General features: G+C 36.5%; 3 protein-coding genes across 10 annotated transcripts; 2 read left to right on the forward strand and 1 right to left on the reverse strand.

Moving 5' to 3' along the window:
* The first annotated feature begins 321 nt into the window (after positions 1–321).
* Positions 322–4,288, forward strand: LOC307010831 (N(4)-(Beta-N-acetylglucosaminyl)-L-asparaginase). 3 transcript variants are annotated; one of them, XM_079635873.1, is made up of 10 exons: positions 322–543; positions 919–1,057; positions 1,239–1,395; positions 1,493–1,541; positions 1,941–1,979; positions 2,184–2,272; positions 2,449–2,464; positions 3,400–3,467; positions 3,777–3,881; positions 4,011–4,263. In XM_079635873.1, the coding sequence occupies exons 1-10, from the start codon at positions 387–389 to the stop codon at positions 4,116–4,118; spliced, it is 927 nt and encodes a 308-aa protein (XP_079491999.1). In that variant the 5' UTR covers positions 322–386; the 3' UTR covers positions 4,119–4,263. The 3 variants fall into 3 exon arrangements, 2 of the variants coding, with proteins under 2 accessions (XP_079491999.1, XP_079492000.1); XM_079635874.1 differs by lacking the exon at positions 2,449–2,464 and having other exon boundaries at positions 2,184–2,279; positions 4,011–4,288; XR_013800281.1 differs by lacking the exons at positions 3,400–3,467; positions 3,777–3,881; positions 4,011–4,263 and adding an exon at positions 2,834–3,271 and having other exon boundaries at positions 2,449–2,728.
* A 75-nt stretch (positions 4,289–4,363) lies between these two features.
* On the forward strand, positions 4,364–13,261 carry rab1ab (RAB1A, member RAS oncogene family b). The gene is made up of 6 exons (XM_079636035.1): positions 4,364–4,755; positions 7,446–7,518; positions 7,777–7,872; positions 9,107–9,202; positions 9,337–9,468; positions 12,039–13,261. The coding sequence occupies exons 1-6, from the start codon at positions 4,742–4,744 to the stop codon at positions 12,234–12,236; spliced, it is 609 nt and encodes a 202-aa protein (XP_079492161.1). The 5' UTR covers positions 4,364–4,741; the 3' UTR covers positions 12,237–13,261.
* Positions 13,262–14,117: 856 nt separating this feature from the next.
* Positions 14,118–21,308, reverse strand: cep68 (centrosomal protein 68). Of its 6 annotated transcripts, none has more exons than XM_079635486.1 (8): positions 21,119–21,213; positions 20,072–20,109; positions 19,579–19,961; positions 17,123–18,544; positions 16,918–17,040; positions 16,272–16,368; positions 15,658–15,786; positions 14,118–15,143 (listed from the first exon to the last, which is right to left on the reverse strand). In XM_079635486.1, exons 3-8 carry the CDS (start codon positions 19,867–19,869, stop codon positions 15,130–15,132), a joined length of 2,076 nt encoding a protein of 691 aa, XP_079491612.1. In that variant the 5' UTR covers positions 19,870–19,961; positions 20,072–20,109; positions 21,119–21,213; the 3' UTR covers positions 14,118–15,129. The 6 variants fall into 6 exon arrangements, with proteins under 6 accessions (XP_079491612.1, XP_079491613.1, XP_079491611.1 ...); XM_079635487.1 differs by lacking the exon at positions 21,119–21,213 and adding an exon at positions 20,205–20,284; XM_079635485.1 differs by lacking the exon at positions 20,072–20,109 and having other exon boundaries at positions 21,119–21,303.
* Positions 21,309–21,463: the final 155 nt, after the last annotated feature.

Here is a 21,463-nt window from a genome sequence, read left to right on the forward strand (position 1 = left end):
ATATATATTTATATAAACAAAAATAAAATAAGTATACGTAAAAATAGTGTAGTAAAAATGTGTTTTATCTATGAATAAAATGCTTTGGAATTATATTTCTCATAATAATATTAATAATAATAGACGTTTTGCTCATACATTGAATCAAAATACTGGTATTTTTTAATCATGTATGAAATTAAACCAAAATTGGAAAGCTAGACCACTTAATATTTATGTATATGCAACTTCCACAGTAATATTAATGATTCTATAATACGTGTTTATTTTTCTCTCTCTCTCCCATGGCTACTGTCACTTTCAACTAACGCCCTGACTTTTATTTTGAAACGGTGTTTTAACAACCCTCGAGTTTACATTTTTAGTTTCACTAAAGAAGGAAATGAATGTTTCCCGTAGATAAATACATACATATTTTAATGCACTTAAGTCAAATGGCAGCTGTGGGGACATGGTCTTTCTCTCGTCCTGCAGTGGAGAAAATGAGATGTATGCTGCTAGCTGGACAAAATGCTACAGATGTTGTAGAAACAGTAATGGCAGGTAAATAGACAGCTGTTGTGCTCTTCATCAATCAAATACTTTAACTTTTTTATTATTATTTATTATTAAATACAGGTACTGTTAATAATGAGGGATCTGATTGAACCTTCAACAATTGTTTTTGTAACTATGTTTACTAGAGATTCAGTAATTATTAGAGAATTTATTCCCATTTTTCACATTAATCCCAATCATTTGTTGTAAATGTTAGCAGACTTTGTTTATTTAATGGATGTATTGAAACTGTTTAAGAAGAATGACTAAATATGCCATACATATGAAGTTAATAGTTTTCTATATTATGGCATCTTTCTTTTATAAATAATAACCAGACATAGGCATATATGCTTTTCTGATAAAGATTTATTCTCTCAGAGGTTGAAGATGATGCAGACACGGGACGGTACATTGTTGGCAGAGGAGGATATCCAAATTTCAAGGGAGTGGTTGAATGTGATGCTGCAATTATGGAAGGTGTGCCAGGGAGATTTGGGGCAGTGGCTGCACTGCGAGGGTAAAATAAAAGTCTTTTGAGTATTTTCTCCATTAGAATCTCTTACATAATTGCAACAAAATTGCCCTTTGGTACAATCCTTTCATTTGCAATGCACTGATTGGAGAGAGAAAACAGGAAATTTGTTTTTTCTATAATGCCTGGCCCAGAACCATTTTGTATACTTTTGTTTTAATCCTAGTATTGCACAGCCATGTCGTGTAGCTCGCAAAGTAATGGAGAAGAGTCCTCACAGCTTGCTTGTTGGAGATGGAGCAGAAGCATTTGCTCAGGATCTAGGTTTTACATCTGAAGCCAATGACAATATGCTCTCTCACCATACAGCTACTGCTTACCGGGTATTCACACACATGGTTACTTATTATTTAAATCCCTAGAGAGAATACACGTTTAATGACATTTTTCTGTTTTATTTTTTTATATGTACTCCAAAAGGAATTCCTTGAAAAAAATCAACCTGTTAGTGGTGGGCATGATACAATAGGTAAGAGATTAATTTAACCTGAAATCTTTCTCGATGAGTGAATCATATTTGGGGCTAACCCATTTTTTAAGTCTGACGACTCAACCAGGTTGTGGTGGGGTTGGTTAACTCACTTGGCAGGGAAACATCTACTATGACTAAATATTTCTGAACTGGGTATGGCCTAATGTAATAAAATGAAACTAAGATTTTGTTTATTATAAATGTTGTTTAAATTTTATGATTATGAAATTTAAAAGCATATAATTATGAATATTACAGTAAATCTAATTGCAATAGTATAATTGAGAATATTAATCTCACTGGTTGGGTTTATAATGAACTTTTGTGACAGCTCTATGGTAGTCAAGCAGTGCATTTCGCACAGATTCCAGCTTAAATTGGTTTACTTTCTCATAGGTCTTATTGCTCTTGATCTAAGTGGAAACATAACAGTAGGTAAGGTTGAAAATGTTTACACTTCCTGTTATCTTTATTTCTATAAAAAATATTTTTTGATGTAGTAGTTACATTTGGGTTCATATTTCATAATTATGCATGACACAGTATCAATATGAGTCAAATTATGCAAATGTGATATTTGCCAGGTATTTTTGTACAAACTATCATTTGTATGTTCCTAAATTTACAAATATTGTGCAGGAGTTTCTACATCAGGTGCTCCCTTCAAATCACCAGGGAGGGTGGGGGATTCTCCGCTTCCAGGCTGTGGTCTATATGCTGACCATACAGTAAGATGTGCAAACTGCAGGGCTTTTTTACCATTTTTACCATTTACCATATTTACAATTTTTATCATTAAACTCATAGCTTATTTATTTACTATCAAATTATATAATTTTTTTAAAGTATGACAAGTTTCAGTGTTATTCTATTTTAGTATGACAGCTATTATCTGTATTTTCAGGTGGGGGCTGCAGCAGGTAGGGTTTTTTTTCTGCTTTTGGCTTTTTTTAATTGCAGCCTGAGCTTGTTCCTCAAATGTATTGTTTCTTTATTAGACTGGATTAGATGTAACACTTTACCATACAGTATAGATATTTTTGGGACTTTACTTCTGAAATACATATGGACAAAAGTATTTGTCTTAATTATTTAATTTAGGTGTTTCAATCAGACCAATTGCCACAGATGCATAAAATCAAGCACCTAGCCATGAAGTCTGCATTTACAAACATTTGTGAAAAGTGAGTTGTTCTGACAAGCTCGTGTTTAACTACTTTTCAAGCGTGTTACTATGATAGGAGGCCACCTCTGCAATTAGTCAGTATGTGAAATTTCTTCCCTGCTAGATATTCCACGGTCTACTGTAAGTAGTATTATTGGAAAGTAGAAGTGTTTAGGAACAGCAGCAACTCACCGACAAAGCGGAAGACTATGTAAAGTCACATAGCTCTCTGCTGATTCCATACTTGGCATTAATATCAGGACAAAAACTGTGTGACGGGAGCTTCATGGAATGGGTTTCCATGCACGAGCAGCTGGATGCAAGCCTCACATCACCAAGTAGGCCCAAGGGAAGGCCCTTTTCTATTCCAGCATGAATGTGCCCCAGTGCACAAGATCCATAAAGACATAGTTGGATGAGTTGACCTCAACCCCAACGAACACCTTTGGGATGAAATGGAACGGAGATTGTGAGCCAGGCCTTTGCATCCGATATCAGTGCCTGACGTCACATCCTTTCCAGAAGAGTGGAAGCTGATATAGCTGCAATGGGGGGACCAACTCCATATTAATGTCATGTATTTTGACTGTTATGTCATTACAGTCCCTGTTGGTGTTATAGTCAGGTGTTCCAGTACATTTGTCCTCAGTGTATGTACTTTTAAAATATATATATTCTCTCTATCTACAGCTACAGGAGATGGAGACAAAATCATGTGCTACTGCCCAAGCTTTCATGTTGTGCAGCTGATGAAACAAGTATGTAATTCTGTTTTGGTATAAATTAAATTATCACCTTGGTAAACAGTCGTGTATTTATTTAGGTAGTTATACATAGGATTATGTCAATGTATCCAATGGCCAAGGTGTAATTTGTCTTCAGTAGTACATTTCAAGTTGAATACTAGGAGCATCGGGGTGTCCTGAATGGTTGTGTCGTGACCTATAGTGGTGGTGTGAAGTGAAAACGGTCAATGAAAATCGAATTAAACCATTAGCAACCTGTTTGTACTTCAGTAAATTAGATCTGGCTCACATTTCCCACATCTGTTGTTGTCTGCTACCAAGGGCTCATCTCCTAATGAAGCCTGTCATGCTGTGCTTGCCGACATACAGAGGAGAATAGGTGACGATAAATGCTTTGAAATTGGGCTTATTTCTTTGAATATGAAGGTAAACACCTTTTTATATGGTCCACTGTTCCTTTACTCAATATAAATAGTATTATTAAATATTGTTTGTACGCCGTTTCTATATTTTATCATCCACAATGTGATTCCTGTACTTATGGATTTCTCCCAGGGAGAGGTCGGAGCTGCATCTTCAGTGGAATTTCCATACACATTCTGGAACCAAGGGCTGGATTCAGTGGAGGAGCTTATTAACCAACCAAAATCCCTAAACGTTTAATTTCTACTCAAATGTGGGTGATCATAAAACCTCATTACTTTAAACATTTGTTCAAATTTTCTAAGCGTTCTATGAAAAAACACTTTGTTCATTATTCTTCATAATCAATAAAGAGTTAGTGGTTTGGTTCACTATGTTTTTGACGTGGTTTGGTTCACTATCTTTTTGACGTGTATTGATCAGTGACACACACTCACATTAGCCAATGCCACGTTTCACAAATGACGTAATTTTCTACCCCTCATGATAGGGGGCAGGATTTCGCCAGTCCTGCATGAACGATTCAAGTCACTTTAAACTCATCCTGAAGGTTTAATAAATAGATGTGGGTAGTGTAGTCCTTTATATGGACATCTTCCTTTAGCATGGGCCAGGTGTTATCTAAAGTGAACTACAACTTCCGCACATGTTCTGATGACGAAATAGCCTGCGCAATCTCTTTAAGGAGTTCCTATTTCCTGGTTGAAGAGTCAGCCATTTTGGGTTTCAACCGACTAGACTTTGCGGCTGCAGCTAGCCAGCTAGTTACTTTTTAATCGGGAGAAAGGTTATTGTTTCTAGTCTCTTCACGCCGCGGAGTTGTTTTGTTAGAAGACAACCGTTTTCACACTGTCCAGTCCACGATGAATCCCGAATAGTAAGTGAATGAATTTTTACACGGCTTGTTTGTCGTTACTGTGCTCATATTTTACCTGTAGCTACTTTTGACAGGCAGCAGCAATAATGACTGGCTGTGTGATCAATCTTACCAGTAAAGAATATCACGGTATTTGATATACTTCACCGGTCAAAACCGGAAAGCTTCGTGATTTTCAAAACAATCATTTTGAACACATCGCTTTCTCTAAATAAGTAAAAACTTTTGTAATTAAACGGCTGTTGTATAGCGGAGCTCAGCCAAGTTAAATATCCATCCGCGTTCCATGAATGACAAGTAGAACTCATTAGTTAGTCATACCGCACCTTTACCACTTCTTGTATTGTAATATTTTAATTTCCACCCGTTAAAGCAGATTTTAGCTGTCAGGCATTAGTAGGAATTAATATAAAGGCTGATGTAAGCTAACGTCTCAGGTGGCATTTCATTTACTTTTTAAACATCTTGACGAGCCGGTAAAGGTTTTAATATTGTTAGCATTTTTAGTAACCTGTTGCTGATCTCCAATTTGATCAGAAAGAGGGCTTTGATTTAAATAGCTATATTGGCTATACAATGTCAGGAAGGTGGACTTGTAAATTACTAACGAGTTATCAGAGTCTGTCGAGTTTTGTTAATACAGCTTTTAAAGTAGTCTGGATGTAGTTTATTGTCTTTTTATTCATGCTATTTTATCACATAAAGTTCCTAACAGTTACACAGAAATGCAATCACGTGCCTTGTTGTTCAACAAAAAGAAATTAATCACAGGTGTAACTTATAATTACTGTACACTTTGACACTAAAGTAAAACATAAAAGTCAGGGTTTCTATATCTGGTTCTTCGAAATAAAATATTGTTTAGTAAGATTTAATAGACAAATTTCCACAACACCAGTCTGATTCGTGCTATCTTTATTTCCTTATTGGTACTTGTTTAGATAATCTTAAAAGGTGTTTTGTCATTGATTCTATGTTTCCTGTGTTCATTGGCACTGAATTGTGAGGTTTCTATACTCATGTCCAAATGTCTGAATGTGCTGATGTGAAGTATGTCTCAAGGAACTGAAGTGCCCAGCCCTTCCTTTTGCAAGGTAGTCATGTGTAGGTCACATGCCAAATGACAAGCAACACGGTCTATTACAACTATCACTAGTGTGAGTGTTAAGCAACGAAGTTGAAGTAACAGACTTCATATCAGCTGTTGCATGAATTTTACATGGGTGAAATATGTTCTGTCATAGTTAATAGCCTATGTATTACAATAGTGCTTGTTTAGTGGGTAACACTCATTAGTAGTTTCTCTTTCAGTTCTTCACAAATCATATTGAAGATTCAATACTAAAGTGTTTACAGACTTTATTGTGGCTTCCTAAGATTACATGAATTGTGATTAAATAAAGATAGTTAGCAAGTAGGACTTCATGCATATTATTTATTCAGTTTTTAACATTCATCTCAATTGTATGACTTAATGCAGAATTTTAGATCTGCATGATACACTTTTAAAATGCACACCTCTTTGTCTTTCCTAATACGGTCTCTCATAGTTGGTGAAAAAAAAGTTTGTTATTGTTGTCATAATATTTTGTGTCCATAATTAACTGTAAAGGAACTTTTTCTACACCTACTTATTCTGTTTGATAGAAATCAGAAAGTATTGCAGTTCACAGTCAGTGTATAAACAGAGGGTCTTTACATGCAGTTTTTTGCGTAGTGGCTCCCTACACAGGATCGTTTGTTGCAGTGAACCTAACAAGGAGAGCATGACTTGAATTCAGTGGCAGGATAGAGAGGAAAACATCGGACTGTTCTGCTGAGTCGTCGATGAGCTGGTCTTGACTGGGCCGACCCGCTGAATTTCCTTCCTATGGACTTTTCTTACTAGGCCATGTTGAATAGGGCCAGAGGATTTAGCACAACGGGCAAAAATCCCTCTCTGTGGAATGCTTAATCAGCTTACTCAAGTTTCCCGACCTCAGAGGTCCTCAAGCACATTGTCTCTGTTAAACAAACATTTTATTTTTTGCATGCAAAAGTGGTCCAGTGACTGATTCACTGCATTATATCAGTTGTCAACAATAATGAAAGGTCTGACCTATTTCACATGTTGCGGGGGGGATTTTAATGAGCTCATTGCTTATGTATGCCTAGAAAATAAACATGTGAAATATACAGTGAAAGAAAGCAACAGTTGGTTTCATGTATGTGTCTTTTGAGATGTACGCCATACTGTTTTCATCAGTATAATGGTTACACTACTGTTTAAATGTTTGGGTTCAGTGAGACTTTACTTTTATTCAAGTGACACAAAAGACATTTATAATGTTACAAAAGATTTCGATATCAAAATAAATGCTGTTCTTTTGACCTTTAGCCTATATTCATCGAATTATCATGAAAAAGTATCAAGGTTTCCAAAAGTATTAAGCAGCACAACAACTGTTTTCAACATTGATTGTAAAATGCTTTTGTTAGTTTTTTAGCAGAAAATCAGCATATTAGAATGATTTCTGAAGGATCATGTGACACTGAAGCCTGAAGGAATGATGCTGAAAATTCAGCTTTGCCGTCACAAGAATAAATTATATTTTTACAAATATTATTGACATAGAAAACCGTGTATATTTCAGACAAATGCACTGTGAAATATTGATGGTCTAAAAGTTTTGTTGCTATTTCTCTTGCAGTGACTATTTATTCAAGCTGCTCTTGATTGGTGACTCTGGTGTTGGAAAGTCTTGCCTCCTTCTCCGATTTGCAGTAAGTAGACTATACGTTTCCCTAGTCTTGTCCTCATGGAGGCATTTCTTCTGTCATTTTTGCTTGAATCTTCATCAGTATTTCTGGTTTAATAATAATAAGGTTTAATAATAAAAATGATTGAATTTATATAATGAATTTATATAATATTAATAAGAGAATGTTATATCACATTTATAGTGAATTAAATTGACCTGAATAAAAGAGATTTGACTACTGAAACATTTAATTCACCCGTTATTTGACTTTTTTTTTCAGGATGACACATACACAGAAAGCTACATTAGCACTATTGGTGTGGACTTTAAAATAAGAACTATAGAATTAGACGGAAAGACCATCAAACTTCAAATCGTAAGTTCTTTTATATCCTGTAATGAAATTAATGGTTTTGAATAAGATGACATGAGCTGAATATTTAAACATGTGATTGAAGAATGGTGAACGCTTGGTGTTACTTTAGATGGTATCACTTAAATAATTTTGGGACAACATCAGAGAGAGAAGGGTTATGCCATGTTTAAAGTGGTCACATAATCTCAGAATCTCATTTCCCTTGATCATGTAATGTAAATTATGCACAAGAGGGGCTTTTCTCTGCTAACTATAAATAGGGCTGGGTTGACGATATTGATTGCTCAATTTTAGCCTATCTCATTTCGATTAACCAATATCAATTCTTAAATCGCAAGAATGTATCTTTTATTCTATTCTGTTTTCTGTTAATGCATGAAGAAAGCTTCACTACACAATATATAATAGCAATAACTTTGTGCTTTGTTACTTTTGAAAAGAAACAAAGTCTTAGCTATGAATTTCTGGCAATTTTATCATGAAATTCAAACAAATGTAATTTTACACACTTTAATATGACGTGACAGATCGCTGTAGCGCCTCATTTCAAGCAGCAGACTTGAGTGCACACGAACTGATCATATCTTCCTCTTAACTACTAGTTATACAACAAAATATGAACAAATACGCATGAAAGAAATATTACAACCTACTGAAATGATGTGATGTCCCCATGTAACTGCTCAGTGTTTTAACCGCATAAAGTAAAATATCTTGTAACAGCAACATAACACAAGCTATAGACAAATAGCTATAGCTCTTGAAAATGTTAAATGTATGCACTCGATTACATATCCATTATATTTGTACTTAGCCTGTTAATTTAATGTCTGTTTGAATGAGTCTGTCAGGAAAACAAGCTTAAATTTGTATATTTCCGCAATAAATTAGAGTAGAAAACATTGTATCATTAAGAATTTTAAATTGTTTTGTGTATGTTTGAATACATTGTATTTAAATGTTTGTATACAACTTCACATTTTTTGTTAATCTTTATGATTATATCTAAATAAATAAATAAAAAGTGGCAAATGAACTTACCGTAATAGTTTTTGTTCATTTTAACCTTTAATATTGTAATGCACCAACTGGGTTCTCTATATAGTTTACAGCATTAGTTAAGAGAATTAAATCAATTTGTGAAATGTGTCAATGCTACTATGGCTAAAATAATATTTTGAGAGCCTATTTTTGTGTTTGATTCTGGTGTCATGTGATTCCTTCTTCCTTACAGTGGGATACAGCAGGGCAGGAGAGGTTTCGCACAATCACATCCAGCTACTACAGAGGAGCACATGGCATTATTGTAGTCTATGATGTTACAGATCAGGTGAGCTCGTCCAAACCTTAAGCAAGTGTGCTAATTTTACTTTAAACACCTGTGGAAATGTCTTGAAACAAAACTGTTTTTACTTCTGCTCCACTGTATTTGTTTTAATGTTTTTTTTTTTTCATTGTTCTCAGGAGTCCTTCAATAATGTTAAACAGTGGCTACAGGAGATTGACCGCTATGCCAGTGAAAATGTTAACAAGTTATTGGTTGGTAACAAGTGTGACTTAACAACAAAAAAAGTGGTGGACTACACAACGGCAAAGGTAATATTGCTATTTTCCATATTACTCCATTTATTCCAATATTATTACGACTCTGTTCCAATCCTAGTGAGCTACCTGGCTGTCTACCCCCTTCATAGCCATCTGCCTTCTAACTAAAACGAGAACTCGTAATTGACTAATTTGGAATGGTATACTTGGGCAACAACGCGGTGCATAGGAGACTCCTGATTTCAATAGACTTAATTCTTCTCGTCTTGCTACGCTAACAACGTGATGATGTAATAAGCATAAAAATACATAGAATGCACTCATATTATTACCGGTACTATTCTCCTTATTCCCCGTTTACACTCTTAGTAATATATATATATAGAGCATATAGATTTTTTAAAAATTTACTTCTCTATACATTTATGCTGTGTTTTGGGGGATATGAAGTACTTTACAGCAAAATTCCTCAACTACACCACTAACATGCATATGAAATATTACATTTTTATGGAAAAAAAATCCCACTAACGATTATTATTATTTTTTTCAGCTGCTTAGACACATTTTCAAATACATGCCTCTTTTTTTTCTCAAAACTTTACACACAAATCCAAGAATTGCACACACAAAATGCAAAATGCCTCTCATCTCTTCCAAAATGAAGCCCTGCTTTCAAAATATCACAAACGCATCTAAAAAAAGAAACATTTGTCTTGCGCTTGCAAACACCTTTGCCATAATATTATATTTTGGATATATCACATACGCAGTTATTCAAAACCAAAAGCTCTTCTTTCATGAGCTTTTATGTACATTTCTGTACAAGATTGGAAGTAATTTGCAGAAAGATGTTGAAAAATTCACGGTAAACACGAAAGCAAGATTAAAACCAAACTTCTTTTTTATGTTTATTTTTTTACAGTCCGAAAAACCTATAACTTGACCTTTGGCCTATTTATAGGCCTATTCTAAAGCCATGATTGGTTGGTGTTAAGTAAAGCAATGAGTGTTTGCACATGTTAGGAGTTAGTGTGACGCACTGATTAATTAGTGCGGCATTTTGATAGGTTGTGTTTGAAAAAGGATATCAAGATACTTCCTGTTAGATTTTTGTGTTACATAGAGAATTGTGCGTTGTGGTTTGCAAAAAGTGTTTTATGAAATTGAAAACTGAGTCGAAGGCCAAGAATTGGTGTACGGTTTTGCAGATTTGGTCTGTGGTTATGGTGTTTGAGTGTCAGGTTTCAGAAATTGTGAGACAAGTAAGGATTTTGTGTAGCCTGACTTCGTCATACTAATATTCTAGGCAGAATGTGAGTCTGATACTGCTCCATAGGGCTTTGATTATGAGGCGTGTCTTAACCGAACCAAGGGAAAAAAAACTCTGCACTCAATTGAATAGACCTACAACTAATCAGAGCAACGCAGTAAGTGACGTATGTTGAGCAACGCATAGTTGTCAATAGAGCTCAACTGCACGCACGCTGGAAGCAGAAGTAAATTAATGAGTGTAAACGATCTTTGCTGTTGCAAAAATAATTTAAGAATTTGCGGAGTACTTACAAGAACGAATAGCATTTTTGAGAGAAATACAAATGGTGTATGTATATACGAACAAGTTTTCCGTTTAGGATTAGATCTCGACAATAAAGCAAATAAATCTTCTCGCATTTGTCGGCCCTATCTTAACTTTATAACACGGTTGCAACGCGACGACTGATTTTATCAAATGGAAAGACGACGAAAGAGACCAGGCTGAAGAAGCGTGTTCATCTGAGGCTTCAGAGAAAAGAGATCGTGAGCCCATCCCTTCCATTGGTTTTCATTGCGTCCCATCTTCTTAGCGACCATCGGAGCCAGCTGATAAATTAAACTTTTGCCGAATCAATCTGATCGACAAATGCCTTGATTGCGGTTCTCTGTTCGTCTTTTTAAATTACAGCTGACGATTTCTTTTATAACAGACACGATAGCGGAATCTAAACATCTCAATTCTCCAGCTGCAGTCATCTTTGTTGAAAACCAATTCAACCCAACCGCTCTTTGATGACGTGGTGATTACGTAACCGCAGATCATCTGTCCATCATCGATTAAAGCCCGCCCTGGCAATTTGATTGGCTCTGCCTTCTGGGAGCCGAGCATAATTTCTCCTCAACGGATCGAGTCCAGACCGAACTTCCCGACCAAAAAATGTTGTGGGCGGGGTTCGGGCTGGCACCCAAAAAAAAAAAGTGCTAGTACCATATGCGACCCGAATTTTTGGTTGAATTTTGAGGTTTTCACAAAAATTAGTTAAGACCTCGTCTAGCAATCCCAAAGCTCAAATAGTAGTTAAACATCTCAAATTATCTTTGTTTGTTTTCTGAGAGTAGTACCTTCCTAAATCATGACATAATGCAGGGGTTTTTTTCCGCTTGCTTCCCGACGGTGTTTCCTCTCAGTACAAGTACCATAGTTGGCTAATGATGCTGTACAATGATGGTCGGGAGTGTGCCCTAAATTTCAGCCTACATAGGCAGCTCACTAGGTTTTGGAGCAGAGCCTATATGCACATAAGACTTGCAGTTGTTCACTTTTCCAGTGTTCTAACAGAAATAACTGCTTGGTTTATCTCTAGGAATTTGCTGATTCCCTTAGCATTCCTTTCTTGGAAACTAGCGCTAAGAATGCTACCAATGTGGAGCAGGCCTTCATGACAATGGCTGCTGAGATCAAGAAGAGAATGGGCCCCGGTGCCACAGCTGGAGGTTCTGAGAAGTCTAACGTGAAGATCCAGAGCACTCCGGTGAAGCCTGCATCTGGAGGCTGCTGCTGAGACCTCCTCAACCTCGACCCCCCCCTCACCTCGGCCCATGGATCTTGGAGCAAGAGCCCCCACAATAGGAGAAAGAAAGGGGAATAGATCATTTGTTATGGAGCAAAGAGTGAATATGGAGAATAGAAAGAATAAAAGAGAGTGTGAAACAGGCAACAATTAAAGTTACCCAAGTTGTACTGTATGTAGCCGCACTACCAAAAACATTCAAAAATCTGCTGCCCCCTTCCCTTCTCTCCCCTCCCTGGCTTTTCACAAACTATAACTGATGAGATTTGGTAACGGTCAGTCCCCTTCACCCCTGCCGTCTGTCAGGGGCTGCTTTTAACCAACCCCACATCAAGAAAGGATGGATTTCATTTTCACTCAACGATTTTAAATCCTCTGTGTTGCAGGTTTCTAAGAATAATGTGTGTATTTATCTCACTGCATTCCTACTGCAGGGCTGGTCTGTGGTCAAAATTCAATGACGTTTTGTTTTTCTGTCCTTTTCTTTTCTTACTTTATTCTTACTTGTTGATTATTTTACTGTTGATATTTGCATGTGTAGGTTTCTGTCCCCACAGATTGTTTTTGTCAGTCTGTTGCGATCAACCGGGCAGCGGTGGTTCCCAGCCCAACATCTGTTTAGTAAAATATATGTACATATACATTATGTGTATATATATATATAATTGACAACTCTGTAGAGTTAAATACATGATTCGAATAGTTTTACCTTTTTCATTAAGTTGTGGCTGCAGACTTTGTTTTGTTGCGCAATGTGTAACCGTTAACAAAAATATAAATAAATGATTGTACGACCATACTGTACAATATCAGTATGTCTGCAATTCTTGGTGGGACATGTAGAAACCCTTTGTGTTTTATTTATTCAACATTTATATGCAAATATATTGTTCCAATAATCTACAATCTCTTAATATTGGCCATTTACCTGCGGAATACATTGAAAGCAACAAATTCACATTTTGCATATGTGACAAACACTATGATCTCTTTTTCATAATAAAGACAAATGAATTAATTTTTTGAATGAACTTGGAAACTGTGTAGTTTTTTTTTTTTTTTTTGATGGATATTTTACATCCCAGATATGGGACAATTAGTATAAGTAGGATTAAAGCTTGTTGCGGTACACGTCCCTTACAAAACTTCAAAAGGGGTCTATATATATATTAGTATTTATATACCATCATAATATTTATTAATAATTTGAATTCTTTTTTATAATTTCAGTTTTCATTGCATTTTTGCTTTTGGCATTTTCTCAATATGTTTGATTTGAATTCCATTTCAGTATTAGTAATTTAGCATATATTTATTTTATTCCAGTTAGTCCAGAGTTTTTCAGCCTATATATATATATGATTTTGTTTTTTAATGAACAAAATCTTTAGTAGGTTTAGTTAACAATAACACTGGTTTATGGATCCACCTTCTGAAATAACTGGTTTACTGTTCAGGATTAAAAAATAATAATTGAGGACTTATTTTAATACAGTATCCCCTGGTTACAGAGACTAAAATGCATGTTTGAGCTGTTTTAACTGAAATCAACTTGCACTGGCATACTGTATCTTAAAATATGTCAGTGCCGTTGTTTTTTCTTAAGATGCACACCCTAATGTTTTTTTTTTTCCTAAGGCATGTTTGTAAAAGCTACTTTGATGTCCTGATTGAACTGAGAGCTAATCCTGGCTTAATTTAAGCCCTGTCTGTGAAACCAGGCCTATATGAATCTGTATGAATGAATGGTAATACTTCATTATGTAAATACTTGTAAGTAATTGAGTACTTTTGCATTTAATCAAGTATCCTCATCGAAACCTAGAGAAATGTATATTTAACCTAACTAAAAAAACAAGACAAAAACAAGAAAACTATCAAAAAGGAAACCGTTTATTGTTAAAAAAAAGAAAGAAAAACAGTTACCGGTATACATAAATGCAAAACAGTTACACATCAGTCTGTGATCTCTACAGCTGAAGTTCTCAAAAGGGTTTTGTTTAGTTTGCCGTCACATTATTTCAGCTGAATCCATTCCACAAGCATTATGCACCATCATTTATTTTTTGCATTTTGTTCCTTTGACATCTCCAAATGTTAACATACTGACATTGCACTTACCCTAAAGGTTTAGTTCATACATGAGGGTGAGCAGAATATGACAGAATTTACATTCATGTCTTTCTAAGCTTTCTTTTTTTCTGTGTAACACAAAAGATATTTGAACAATGTTGGTAACTACACAACATTGGACCCCTTTGACATTAAGAGAAAATCAACAACAACACTGAGACACGCGTTTACATTCAACAAAAGAAAGTCATACAGTTTTAGAATGACATGAGGGTGAGTAATTGCTGACAATTTTCAAGTATGAATGCTCATCCAACAGATTATTCATATATTCATCATTATACCACCATCACTGACACTAATAATCAGTCAAAAAATACAATACATTTCCGAGGCACAAGTTACTCAGAAGGGAAACTAAAGCTGCAGAGATGCTAATGAAGGCTGGGCTGTCCTCCATTAAAACTTAATAAGGTAATAATAATAATCTGAGATCACAATCATGATTGGCACATATGTGCACCTCTTCCGCAGAGCTGTATTACTGTAAAACAGTATTACTAAATTAGGCCATCTCAGGACATTTTCTGAACATGATTATGTGGATCAAAAAAGTATGTTGTGACAGATAACTCAAGCATGTGACAGCACATAACACCAGTTCTGGATACAGTAAACGTGTAAAACAAAGATAATGGCGACATGAGTCAAGTTATATGTGTTTTTCAAGTGAAAACATAAACAAAAAAATACATCTCAGTGAAGACACTGTGCGGACCAGATATTTGCCTTCCCAGATTCCTAATAATTCTCAGGAAATTCCTTCTGGGGAGAAAGAGTGAAACAAGTGATGCGGCACTTTTAATAATCAAAAGAGGCTAAAGTCACGGGGAGAAATGTGAATAATGAACTGTATGTTGCAGGAGTTCAAATAGAGTGCTGCAGGGAGGACATATTTTTGTAGGCCAAAACCCAGAAATCTGAATTTTAAGTCAATGGGTTTTTGGGTAAATGCATGAAATAAAGTCTGTGTTTAATACAAGCTTTGTAATTACGACATGGCGTGAACGCAGCATTATAGCAATAGCATTTTTTTAACTTCTGCCATTGTATTGCATAAAATAATTGCTTAATTTGTGAAGATTATCATGATGAAAACAACCGAATCACAAAACAACAGGTCACAAGGCTTATTTTCTGCAATAATCCAAAATCCAGAGGAAAAATTCTGTGTTGCCCAACAACAAAAAATGCCATCACTGCAGCATATTCAGTCATCCATTTATAGTAATATAAGCATGTGATGACACTAGAGGGCACTATAATAGTAGATCATTACCTGATGCTTCCTCAGACCTGGGGTCAGTGAGGCAGTCCATGGCTGACAGAATAGAGGAGAAAAGATACTCTGAATGAGTTTCCAGTGTGTGAGACTGCCTCTCTATTAGCACCAGTGTGTCTTTCAGAACTGTAGGATCAGAAAAAAAGATATATGAGCAGCAGTATGATAACATCTAAACACCAGTGATGTGTTGACGAAACTAATGGTGTTAATTCTTGATGTGAATGCAGAAATGGAGAATGCTAGGTAACAGCACGGCTCTCTAATTCATGCATGCATGGCCGCATTCTCCAAGCAGAGCGTTTCCTGTTTCTGTCCGATGTGACTGAGTATTGGGTTACACAGCACAACATGTCCAAAACTGAGAAGCTGTAGACACTTGTGGAAGTGTACCGAATGTTCAATAAACTAAGATAAAAAGCTCTAATGCTTCTTCTAATTTAAAATATAATTTCACCACAACTGAGGGTTCAGTAACAAAATGCAGCTTTTATGAGTCGTGCTAATTCAGAATTCAGTACAGCAGCTGAATTGTAGAGAGATGTTTTTGCTGTTCTTTAAAAAACAATTATAGTATCTTATTATAGTTTGATATAGCTAATAAGACTCACACGGAGAGGCTGAATTCATGCAATGCAAAAGCATCTCTCCAGTCTGAAGAACATCTGCTGTGAGGGGCTTGTGAGCCTGAACTTCTTCCTGAAAACTCTGAAAAATATGTGATGCAGTTATGGATTTTTTTTAATGTACTTCTTTTGGAATAAAATTATTATTTATTATTGTTATTAGATGCATATACACAACCATTCAAAAGTTTGAGGTCGGTAAGCTTTTTCTGCCCGGTTTCACAGACCAGGCTTAAACCTAGTCCCAGACTAAAATGCATGTTTTAACTGTTTTAACTGAAAGCAACTTGCACTGATATATTTGAAAATATGTCAGTGCCATTGTTTTGTCTCAAGATGCACACCAGTAATGTTTCTGTCAAAGGCATGTTTTAAAAAGTTACTTAAATGTCCTAAATGAACTAAGATCTAATCCTGGCTTAATCTAAACCCTGTCTGTGAAACCAGGCCATTACGTATTTGAAATAAGTTTTTTGTATGCTCACCATGGCTGCATTTATTTGATTGTAATAACAGTAATATTGTAAAAAATAAAAAAAAACTATTTTTGGGGAACAAACATATTATTTTCTTTCAATTAAAAAAAATCTTACCAATTTCAAACTTTTGAATGGTGGTGTAGTTTACAAACCTTGTAGTCAGCCAAGGAGGCTTTGACGCTCTCCAATTCAACCATGGGAGGAGATAGAAAATCTACTTTCTCTACCACCGTGTGCAGCCACTGAATCAGTTTTTCTAGGTTTGAGCAAAATACCTGTTGAGAAAGGATGTAAAAGTTCTCATAAATTCTCAGCCATCTCAGAACTTTGCAATCACAAGAGAAAAAATCTACTCACCTGTATGTGCTGCATTAGTGACTCCTGGGTCTCATATTCATCCTGGTCTGTTTGTATTGTCCTCTGAAGCTCTGACATTGACAATCCACTCAGCTGATCCATTATAGCTTCCACCTCCCTCAGGTTCCTTCTGTTCACGTCTCGACTTATCATCTGGATTCTGGCAGCGGGCTCCTTTGCTTTCTCTAAATGATCCTCAGGTGTGAGAGGAACTTCAGAAACAAATCCCCTCCTCGCTTCAATGTCTTCATCGCCCCTTTCTTCCATCAACGGTTCATGCTTTCCCACTTGAACCGTTGGTGATCTGACGGAGGTAATCTCGCTCTCCAGCGATTCCCAGCTGGTGATGACCGGTTGGCTTATCTGGTCACTAATGTCCCTCAGTTGCTGTGAAAACACCTGAAGTTCCTGCAGATGTTCTGGTAGGCGAAGGAACTCTTCGTCTAACTCGTCTTGCGAACTAGGACGGGGAAGGACGTGTGTTGAACTAATGAAAGTGGGGACAGATCTGAAAGTTGAGAAGATACCAAATTTACGGTAATGACCCCCTGGCTTCCCGTCACAGTCAAGACTCTCAATTGACAAGCCAGTTTGGTCTAGTGAGGAGTACAGGCTACTGGACATGATACCATCTGAGGACTTTGAGCGCGATTGGTTTAAAGCAGAAAACTCAGTTGACTTTCGACCTGTTCCTGGACTAAAGCATCTCTGTCGAGTCCCTGTATGGGATAGGTCCAAACAGGACAGGGTGGAAGAGCTGCAAAAGCGGTCCAACTCAATTCCTGAGTCTTGCAACAACAGATCATTTCGTGACAGAAGATCTCCATCTGGTGAACCCCATGTGCCTGTGATGTTGGGTCTCAGAGGGTATGTGTAGTCCAGGAGTGCCAGGTATTCCTTTTCAGGATCCCAGCTGGGGGAATTGCGGTTTGGGGAGGGTGGCATGGAGTTGGGGATGGCACAGGCCCAATAGTTGGCCTGATGAGGCGACATGTGTTTGAACCCATGTTGATGGTTCTTACTATAAAACTCAGAAGATCCTGTGTTAAGAAGAGAATCTCTTCCTGTGTCCGTCATCTCACCTGTTCTTGTTTTTACCTTTCTCGTGAAACGAGACGTATGATTGGACAAATGAGAGGTGCTTCTAGGAGTGGACATCCACTTAGGGACTAGGGGTTCTGTAAGGCTCAAGGAAGCTGAAGGGGGACTGGACAGACTGCGTTTGGCAGCTGAAGTGGTAAAAATAGGATCCTCGTCACATGACCCTAGTCTGAGGTCCGAAACATTCATGGAAGTATCCAGGTCTTCTCTGGATAATCCGGGGGAGGATTTATAATATGGAGAAGCTTGTGTGATCCTTCTGAATGACTCTTTGGCCAGACTTTTGTCCTTTTCTTTAGAGGAATCTGCTTTGTAACTGATCTGAGGAGGGAAAAAAGGAAATGTTCAATGGAAATCCCTGGATGTAGACTAAAACATAACCAGAAAGTCATTGGCTCCTTTAATTAAACAAACATTACCATTCAAAAGTTTGGGGTCGGTAAGATTTTTTTCATGTTTTTGAAAGAAGTCTCGTGCTCAAAGTTTATTTGATTAAAAATACAGTAAACAGTAATACTGTGAAATATTATTATACATTTAAATAACTTTCTATGTATTAATATTTCACACAAAAGCTGAGTTTTCAGCATCATTTCTCCAGTCTTCAGTGTTACATGATTCTTCAGAAATCATTCTAATATGATGATTTGCTGCTCATTAAACATTTCTTATTATTATCAATGTTGAAACAGTTTTGATCAATTTAATGCAAAACACCATAGTGTGTATATTGTTTTTCCAAGTTCCCAAACATTACAATTGGGCCTAAACATCATCCTAACCATGACCAATGATATAGCTTTTGAAAATATCTTAATAATATAAAATATCCAACCATTTAGAACATCAAACACAATTGCGAATATGTTTAATTAGAAGTAATAATTTCTGGTTATTTTTCGATTCAGACATAACCAAAAATAATGACTTGTGGTTAGTGATGGAGTCAGTTGTGGATCAGTAATAGCTCTGAACATTCACTGACTAAATCAATATGATTCAAACCACTAACTCACAAACAAGTTTGAAACAGATTCACAAATATCACTGATAAAACAAACAAAAAACACGTCAACAGTTTGCGAAGCGGACAACACAGCTTGTGCTGTGTTTGTTGCTGTCTGCAGGAATGGTTCGCACTCATAACATTTGGACTCACACAAAGCTTTACAAATTAATTGAAAAAATATTGTTGTTTCATTTTCAAAAAATTTTGTTGCAGTTTGGAGCCCTATATAAGACTAGCATTTCAAAGTTCAGAAAAAAATAAAGCAATATAATGCTATTTTATTGTTAGTAAATAGTGGTAGTAAATAGTTCCTGGTTCAACTTGAACTGCGTCATTAGATTCTTACCATCTCTGAGTCTTCATGTGTGGATGAGTTCTTCAGGATGGGAATCTGGCATTGTGTGGAGATCAGTGGTTTTCGCATGGTATAGAGGCTTCTGTCTGTCATATACCTGGAAACAGGTGCCATTGTGACTGTCTTTTTGCAGCCACTCCTCTCTGTGTCTGAGTCTTTGGTCCCCAAGACATTTGCAGGCCTTGTCCTCTCAATTGTCCTTTGACTGAGGGGTTTAGAGTGACCGCTGCGAATGAACTCTGGGGTCCTGGTCCTCCACCTCCCGTAGCTCTTGTTCTCCATCTGCGAAGAGGTGTCTGATAAAGCCTTGTCAACCCCGAGAGCAATAGCACCACTTCCAGATTTTGTAGTTCCTCATTTGTCGAGAGCGACAGCTAAAAGGTCATAACCACACTGTGTTTTAAACACTGCAAAACAAAGGCTTGAATGATCACAGGAGGAGGCTCTGTGATGTGTGGTCTAACATGATGCAGGGCTCACTTACTGTAATAGGTCATTCATTATCTACATGTCCAGGCTTGCCTGAAATTCATAAATGCTCTGTCATGAATGCTCAATTTTGTTGTTAAAAGAAAAAGAAAACAAATTATTTATTAATTTAGTAATAAAATACTCACTCTACACTGACAAAATATAGTTGCATTAATATGTGTCAGATGAACTCTGATAAATGCAACAGTGCAATTTCTCAGTCAAAGACTCAGACAAAGCAATTTCTTGTATTTCTCTGTGGAATAATAGGCAGGCACTGTTTTTGATTGGCTGATGCTTATGGTTTCCATGGCGACCCACAGAAAACGGCATGTCACGAGAGGTGATCACGTGGGTACATTTAAATCGTAGCCTGCTTGCAATGCAAACAAAGACAATCGCGTGTCTTCACCACAGAACCCTCATGGACTTTTAATATAACACTTGTTGGTAAACGGCTAGTCGGTTTGCATAATTGTTACTGACATCAATATGTTTTTGTGGACATAAAAAGCCAGCAAGATCATGTCGGCTACAATGGCACTAGATCAAATAAAGCAGTGCGAAATTCTATAGAAAGTCATATAGGCTTGATTGGCAGTTACCATGGCAACCTAGTCATCAAACAAATGCCTAGACTGCACCACATATATATGGACGCCAGTGTCTGTATTATACAATCCCTCTAAGAAACCGAATAATTTTTTTTTTAATCGATTCAAATATAAAACACAATTTATCATTCTTAATATACAACCTAACGTTAACTTGTTTTTAAGCCACAATCTTTGAATAGAGTAAAGTACATATTCCTAATTGAAAACTGTGGCACGCATCGATAACGGAATGATAGATTAAATGTATTTGGGTAACGTTAAATTATCAGCCACAAACAAACAGCAGCAGGAAACAAAGTGATTCATGTTATGCCATTATGTATCAGCCAGAAATCTGTAACGTTATCTATCGTACAGAGTCGACATCACTTTCACTTGGCTTTCATGGCTAAAACACCCAGCGTAACTATTCATTGATCTTAAACTGTGTTTACGTAACTTACCGTTTTTGGCTATAGAAAGTCCATCGACAGCTCGATGAACTACGTGCATGTGGCTAGAGATATAGTAGGGTAAATAAAACACCTCTGTAGAGGAATCCAAGCGGTTAAGGAAACGGTTCATAACACAGAGGCGTGTCAAGTAGCGCAGACTGTCGCTCCAGCCAATAGCGACATAAAACGAAAGTGAACTGCACGAGCCAAAATTCAAGTTTCTTATTAATGCGCATGTGCATGACAATGTAGTGTAAAATACTATTGTGGAGAGACCACTGTCTGAGACAATACACTTTTTATTAAAACATTTTTTGCCATTATTCTGGTATGAATTGTTGTCCAGAGACCACT

Source organism: Phoxinus phoxinus (assembly GCF_949152265.1).
Source record: "Phoxinus phoxinus genome assembly, chromosome: 14".
NCBI classification, from domain to species: domain Eukaryota; kingdom Metazoa; phylum Chordata; class Actinopteri; order Cypriniformes; family Leuciscidae; genus Phoxinus; species Phoxinus phoxinus.